Raw genomic sequence first — 8,283 nt, forward strand, 5'->3', positions numbered from 1 at the left:
AAAAGAAAAACTGGAAGCTCATCTTCCATAAAGGTTGGAAGTTGGTTCAATTAATTTATTGTTCAAATGCTTCATGGTGTAAAATGGGTCCAATATGTGTGTTGTTGTTTTTTGGGGTTTTTTTCAGCTTAACAATCCCATTGGTCACAGAAATGCAAGTTAAGCACCAAGGGAAATCTTTCACATTACCTATAAATTATCTATTCTAATTCCACAGAGAAATACCTGTTTTGTGTACTTTTGGAGCAATTAGATATATGTGAATTCAAGCTTTGTTGGTCCAAACTCCAGAAGAAGGGAAGGGAGGGGAACAGAATATACATAAGTCATAGATAAGCTCAAACCTCATCACAACTATGTGTTCAGCTCCTTTTCTAGCTCCTTTTCTTTCTTTCTTATTTTTGGGGGGGGAGAAAGGGGGTAAGGAAAAGTTTATTGATCAAGAAGATGGGAGAACTAAAAAAAAAAAAAAGAAGAAGAAGATGGGAGAACTAATTCTCAGATCCATCTTAAGAGAGTCTGAAAATCAAGCATCATTTCATTCTCAAGGGAAGGGAGGAGAGGGAAGCAAGGGATAGGCACTGCCTTAGACATAGGTAGGCAGGGAAAGGGATGAAGAGCTCAAACTCTCTAAATTTCTTTGTTCCGAGTCAACCTCAACTGCGTCCTGACAAAGGGACTGCCAGCCTCAAGCAGAATTCCTTCATGTAATTAGCATGTCTATAGCTGGAGACCAGAGAGAGGGAGCACCTCACCATTACTTCCCCCTCTATACTGATCCCTCAATCCTGAGGGATATAGGGTAACTGGGTTCAGGTTCAAGAGGGCAGATTCACTTGTAATTTGGAAGCTGGTTTGCCTGTCCATTGTGACCCTCTTCTCTGGCTCTTACAAGCTCACACATTATCTACCTCTCCCACGATCGATTGCTGGGACTTAGAGGGGCATTTTGGGTGTTCAATTTTACAAGGAGAGAACACTGCAACAGCATAAGCAGCAGGCCAGGATACCTATACCCTAAGTAAGGACCAGGCAGTCTGAATCGGTAAGGCTGCCAGTCAGGAAGACTAGGTGAAATGACGGACTCAGAGCTTCATTTTTGCTAGAATGAAGACAGGTAGTGACACTCTAACAGATTCCAAACGTCCCTGATGATGTAATCCAGATGCTCAAGCAAGCTCTATGTGTGGCTTACAGCCCAACCATGAGCTGTTATGTTCTAAGTTTACACTGTGTGGTCTAACTGGAAAGACTGCTGGGAACCATGTACTAGTAAGCAAAGTGATATTCTGTTTTATCAATCTTCATTTGTTAGGTTTCTGGTGACATCCAGAGTCTCTGCATGTCTCTCTCAGACATGACACTGCTATGAAAGCCTCATCAAGTATTTCCAATTGTGTCCCTTCTTACAAACTGAGCCTTGGCTCACAGAGAAGCAGCAAACAAATGGGTCGAGTCCAACATCCTGGCCCTACAGAGGCCCCCAAAATGCAGATGGCTTTGTCCCAAGTGAGAGAAAGCCCTTGACTGAACCTGAACCCAGTTGCCCTATATTCCTCAAGACTGGGGGATCAATAGAAAAGTGGGAGCAACAGTGAAAGGCTCCCTCTCTGATGCCTTCAAGCTAACCACTCCTGCTATAACCGGCTCCTTTTCCCTAGTTATCTTCTTCCAACCACAAACAGCCAAAGGCAGGAAACAGAAAGGTGGGAAAGGAAGAGAGATATAGTCAGTTTGGAGAACAGAACCAAGGACAGAGCTCTCATTGCTAAGACTTGGAAAACCTCACCGACTTTTTCTACATCAAACTTATGCTGGATTCTGAACATACAGTTTAAACTAACGCATTCAGAAATCAAAATCAACACATTATTGTTCTGGTTTCTATACATGCTCAACTTACTACTTTAAAGCATTTTTAGCCCTCGGGTTACATCAGTTTTTATGATACCACTTCCTGAAAGTTTTATGAAGAACACCCATGGGCATGGGTACTACCACAATCTTTTTGATCTCACAGCACCTCCTTTTTCCTTTCCTCTTTCCAAATTCCCATTCCCTCTCTTACTTCTCCTTGGCTTACGGTATTTACAGAGGTTGCTTAAACACCCCCAACCACCTGTCCAACACAAAGGGCTAAAAAGACTCTGACTTCCATTTGTGAAGGTATCTTTAAGAGATATCAAGATGTATGGTCTCCTAAGCAAATAGAATTTCTATAAATGGGTATCAGCATGGTGCTTTGCAGGTTCAGAAGGATTGGGTTTGATGAATTCTGTCTGTCATTTACTAGCTGTATGAGCTGTTTTTTTTTAACATTTCACGGGGCCAAATACCTACCTAAAAAAGTTCCTAAAAGTAGCTAGTATATTATGGGTGCTCAACAAAAGAAAATCCATGCCCTGGCCAGGAAACCCAATACACCAAGATTGAAGATTCTATCTCTGATCAGGGCACATACGAGAAGCAACCAATGAATGCATAAATAAGTTGAACAACAAATCAATGTTTCTCTCTCTTTTCCTCTCTAAAAATCAATTAAAAAAAATTGTGTTTTTTTTTTTTTTTTTTTACCTAACCCGTTTGGCTCAATGGATAGAGCGTCAGCCTACGGACTAAAAGGTCTCAGGTTCGATTCCAGTCAAGGGCATGTACCTGGGTTGCAGGCATATCCTCAATAAGGAGGTGTGCAGAAGGCGGCTGATCAATGTTTCTCATCAATGTTTCTAACTCACTACCCTCTCCTTCCTCTCTATTAAAAAAAAAAAAAAATCAATGAAATCTATTTTTTTTTAATTTTTTTGTTTGTTTTGTTTGTTAGTTTGTTTTAACAAGCCCTGGCCAATGTGGCTTTTGGTTGAGTGTTTCCCATGCACCTCAAGGTCGCCAGTTCAATTCCTAGTCAGAGAAAATGCCCAGTTGCAGGTTCAATCCCCAGTTAAGGAGGCAACTGATCAATGTTTTCCTCTCACATTAATGTTTCTTTCTCTCCTTTTCTCTTCCCCTCCCTCTAATATATATGGAAATACACTAAAACTCATTTAATCCTCCCAATGACCCTATGATGTCCTCTTTCACACATGAAGAACCAAGGCAGAGGAAGTTAAAAAACATGCCCAAAGTTACACTAAGTAGTAAGGGTCAAGTAAGATTCAAACCAGGCTCTCGAGCTCAAGCTTATAACAACTTTTCCAACTTACACTTACTCAGTTTTGTCAATTATCTACTTGTCAAGGTTAGTAATATCACATTGTTTCAGAGAAAAAAACCAGCGAATCTATGATTGCAAAGCCTTCCCAAGAAGTATACTTGACAGAGCTTGACCCATAGATCTGACCAAGCCTGCCCTATGGCACTGGAGCACAGCAGGGCACTGCCAGGCTACAGCCACAACCAGAGTCTGCAGGAGTTGAGCACCCAAGTTAAAAATAGGTTCACTGGAAAGGTTGAGAACTCCTGGTCTATTTTATCCCTAACCTCTAAAAACTATATCTATGCCATTCCATATACACTTTACCTATCACTATGTCTATAAAATACACTGTATTATCCTAAGCAAAAAGCTCATTTTCCATATTCAATTTGCCAAATAAGGAATTTAAAAGCCTCTTCACTGACTTTAGATAGCAGACGAGTACTGTCTGAACACTAAAGCCAATTTTTCTTTTTGCCAATTTCTTGTCGTCCTTTCCTTTTAAACTTTAAACACAATCTGGGGCCCCATGAGAGCCTGAAGTGAGTCCTCTCTGAGCACTGCTGGGATCTCAATGGGAAACTGGCTTTGACAGAAAAGAACAGTTATATAGTGTCAGCTCTCAAGTCAAAATTCCTAGGTTCAAATTCTGGCTCAGTATTTACAAGCTGTATGACCTTGGGCAAGTTATTGACTCTCTGATTCTCAGTTTCCTCATCCATACAATGGAAATTTTTTTTAATTGATTTTTTACAGAGAGGAAGAGAGAGTTAGAAACATCGATGAGAGAGAATCATCAACCAGCTGCCTCTTGCACACCCTACACTGGGGATGTGCCTGCATCCAAGGTACATGCCCTTGACGGGAATCGAACTTGGGATCCTTGAGTCCACAGACCGACACTCTATCCACTGAGCCAACCCGTTTTCGGCAAAATAGAAATATTTTAATAAATGGAGATCATAGTCTATTCCTCACTAGATTGTTATGGATAGTAAATGAGATGAGGCATATATTAAGTACTCAGCAAAATAGAATAGACACAGAAAAGACAGTCAATAAATGTTAGCTATTAATATTGTGTATGTCTTTCTAAAATTCAGAGGTTTCTTTTGAAGCCTCTGTGTGGTTTAAAAATGAAAAGAGCTTGATGTGGTATAGTGAAAACAAAGATTAAGAATTTTTTTTTTTTTCCATGTATAGGGTGTCATGTCACAGGAAGGTCAGTGTTCTGCCCCCGTGGAAGAGTACCCCACGTTCCTATTGGATGTGTTGTAAACAGAGGAGCCATTCTCGGGCTCCCTGCTCTGATCACACCCCAAGAATTCTATCACACCCCAAGAATTCTTTACAAAGGGAACTGAATCAATTACCCTCCATGGAAAATATAGAGTATATAGCAAAAATTATAACACTGTCCATGAATTTTCCACACCCCATTGACAAACTTTGGCAATCTTCACTTTCTCTTTTGTGCCAAGGGATCTGAACTCATGTATGTTGTGAAAAGGTGGAACTCAATATCAAGGTAAGCGCAGAGATATGAAGTCATAATGCCAAGGTGTGGAGAAAGCTCAAACTGAGAAACCTGCCAGCTGCCATTTCCAAAATTTGCAACGAATAAAACACATACACAAACAAAACATTGAGAATTGAGTCTCGCCGGGACCGGTTTGGCTCAATGGATAGAGCGGTTTGGCTCAATGGATAGAGCGTTGGCTTGGGGACTGAAGGGTCCCGGGTTCAATTCCGGTCAAGGGCATGTACCTTGGTTGCGGGCACATCCCCGGTAGGGGGTGTGCAAGAGGCAGCTGGTTGATGTTTCTCTCTCATCGATGTTTCTAGCTCTCTATCTCTCTCCCTTCCTCTCTGTAAAAAATCAATAAAATATATTTTTTTTTAAAAAGAGAGAATTGAGTCTCAGGACAGATTTACTGAGATGTCACTGCATGAATGAACAAAAACCCGAGACACCATGCAGATGGCAAAAAATAGACTACATCTGGTATAGGGCAAATATATGTCACATCGATATTCCCATTTCATGTTATAAGGTAATACTATTAAGTCAACCAGACTGAGGACGACCTAGGATAACTTATAGCTTAATGATCCCACATTCTTTTTGAAACTGCTGTGCATTAACAACAAAGAGTCTGACTACCTTGTCTTCCCATTTCTGGCCAGAGTAACTAAATCTAAATTTGGACTATTCTAAAATGTAAAGTCTGCAAAGGCTGAATCAGGAGCTTCCTGTTTGATTCACTTGAGGCTGGCCTGTATCTAGTCTCAGCTGGTCAGAAGGAAAATGCTTCAACTTGGGAACAATGAGAAGGCACTAGGACTCTTGGTGCTGTCACACAGATAAAGATCACCTCAAAATTACTATGTATCCCACAAATCTCAAGTACTGAGTACATACAAAAATCTCCTTCCTGTTTCCCAGGGACTCCAATGGCATGGGTAAGACAGTCACACCTCAAGGATTCTTGACCAGGAACACCCAGTCCAGATCATTTAAATTCTCAGAGAATCTGCCCAGCAGAGGTCTGTTCCCAACATCCAGACTCAGGCCACAGCCCCAACATACTGAGTAGGAAGAGGCCCTGGACCACCAGACTGACAATGTTTAAGCCCAGGAAAAATGAAGTTCCTTTCATTCACTTTCAGAGAAGGGATTGTTTTCATTGGCTTATTTCTGGTTTGTTTCCTGAAAAGAAATGTTCCCTCCACTAAACACTTTGAAAACTAAGACACCCTCCCCCCTCCCGAACTGTGGAGAACAGTTTTCTGGGCACGAAGATCTCTTAGACACAGTCCCCGCCCGGCACCGACTTACTCTGAGCTGGCCACAAAGGGCTTTCCTTCTATCACCAGGACACTGAGCTCACCTCCGCGGAGGAAGAGGACGGTTAAAAAAAAAAAAAAAAAAAAAAAAAGTATTTTGGAAAAATGCCCAAGAAAGGAAAAAGCTGGCCGGTTTCCTGAAGGGTGTCTCCATCCCTGCCGGCCTGTATGTGGTGACTTCCTACCGAAGGCCATCGGCCGGAGGGTGGCCAGACTCGGCTCTCCAACGCTGCGGACAACGTTCGAAGCCGAAAAAGCCACTTGTAGGATTCTCGGATTCAGTCTCGACACCGCTGCCAAGGGATGCCCCCGCAGTGCCAGCATCCCCCTCGGCGCTTTGTCCCCACGTAGCCCGGCCCAGCCCCGGTGCCCGGCCCGGCGCCAGCCCCACCCCGGAGCGGAGCAGAGCGGTTCCCGTTCCCCTTCCCCGGGGCAGTCTTCCCCAGGCACACCCAGAGGCCCGGTCAGCGGCTCCTCCTCCCCCACGCCCGCCCGCGGTCAGCGGGAACCGGCGCCGGCAGCACCCCGCCCCCTGCCACGGCCACTCCAGCCTCTGCCCACGTGGGGGGCAGCTCGCGAGGAGCAGCCGGCCGGCCGGGCTGGGGGGCTCCGCGGCCCTCACCCCCGCCCGGGGCCTCCCCGTCCTGTCCGTCCCTCACCGGGCGGAGGCTGGGCGGGCGACGGTGGCACCGGTGGGCGCGGGCCGCTGCTGTTGATGATGTAGTGGGAGACGCGCGAGTTCTCGGAGACGCTGAGCACATAGTCCCCGGGGCAGGTGCTCGAGTCCCGCACCAGAAACACCCCGTGCCGCTGGCCCTGCAACATCGACACCGCGTCCTGCCGGCTCAGCCGCCCCCAGTACCAGCTACTCTTCTCCTCCGAGTCGAAGTTGCCCGCCATGGCCGCCTGGGTGCCTACACGCAGGGCCGCCGCCGCCGCGCGCGCCCCTCCAGCCCGTCGCCCGCCGCCCAGCGGACCGGCACGGAGCTCAGCCGAACAGCAGCGCCCGAAATGGCGGCGGAGGCCGCGGGCCTCCCGACCGGAAATGACGCGCCCCGGCCCCGGGGGATGCCGGGAAAGGGACCTCCGCCCGCCATTGGGAGAAGGGCAGAGGACGGGTCGCGCGTGCACTGCGCATGCGGCCTCGTGGGCGTCGCCGCCTGGCGGGAACCGGGACTGCAGACGACGGAGAGGCGGAGCCTAGGGCCGTGGGCGGGGCCTCAGCCAGCAGTCGGCGGAGGTTTCTTCCATCTGCGCTGTGGACCACACGGGTTCTTGGATCCACCAGGCTTCAGGCTCCTGGATGGCCCAGGACTTCAGGCAGCGACTCCGAGACAAAGTTAGAATATATTTGGCCTGAAGGACTAAGCTGCCTGAGACGGCCTTTTCCTGAGGCTCCTCCAGCTCCTCCCTCCCCGGGCCACATACAGCTCCGGTTTCATTGATTCATTCAGCAAACAGTTATTGACACATTTGCCCCGCGGGAGCAAAGGTGAGCCCTGCCGTCACCGAATTCCCAGACTAGTGGGAGGAACCGGGAAACAGTCCAAAGGAATGACAAGTACTAATGAGCAGGGATCACAGAACAGGGCCCCCTTATTCGGTCTGGAAAAGGGATGCGAGATGGCTTCCCAGCGGAGGTGGCATGTGCTGAATGAATGTTGAATGGCAAGGGTGGGGGGGAAGGGTATTCAAGACAAAGGGGGTGCCAAGCCAGGTAGACATATGGAGTTCTCTGTATTGAGGTACTGAAGGAAGTCACCTGCCCAGGTTCTTCTAAGCCCTAATTGTAGCCGTAGATCACCTCTCCTCTCCCTACCTTCAGGATCATCTCTATCTCTATATTCCACATCTATGTCCCAGAACAGACTGCTCAGTGCCTTGCTACCCCTAATTGCATTGCACACATCCGTCAGTGTGCTGTTTCTAAATTACAACTCCGAAACTGTGGCTACCCTGTGTAAAACTTTTTTAAAAAATATATTTTATTGATTTTTTACAGAGAGGAAGAGAGAGGGATAGAGAGTTAGAAACATCGATGAGAGAGAATCATCGATCAGCTGCCTCTTGCACACCCCCTACTGGGGATGTGCCCGCAACCAAGATACATGCCCTTGACTGGAATCAAACCCGGGACCTTTCAGTCCACAGGCCGATGCTCTATCCACTGAGCCAAACCGGTTTCGGCTACGTAAAACTTTTTTAACAGTCTCCAGGTGTTAAAACTCCCCGTTCTGTTCACA

At 46.6% G+C, this 8,283-nt stretch overlaps 1 protein-coding gene across 2 annotated transcripts in view; it reads right to left on the bottom strand.

The window, feature by feature from the left end:
- CRK (CRK proto-oncogene, adaptor protein) overlaps window positions 1–7,094 on the bottom strand; it is a 31,454-nt gene extending 24,360 nt beyond the window's left edge. For both annotated transcript variants that reach the window (XM_084863033.1, XM_084863032.1), the window contains exon 1: window positions 6,700–7,094. In XM_084863033.1, coding sequence (XP_084719159.1) covers window positions 6,700–6,940 — 241 coding nt within the window. In that variant the 5' untranslated portion in view covers window positions 6,941–7,094. The remainder of the gene's footprint in view (window positions 1–6,699) is intronic.
- Window positions 7,095–8,283: the final 1,189 nt, after the last annotated feature.

This window comes from Pipistrellus hanaki (assembly GCF_964339955.1).
Source record: "Pipistrellus hanaki genome assembly, chromosome: 16".
NCBI lineage: Eukaryota > Metazoa > Chordata > Mammalia > Chiroptera > Vespertilionidae > Pipistrellus > Pipistrellus hanaki.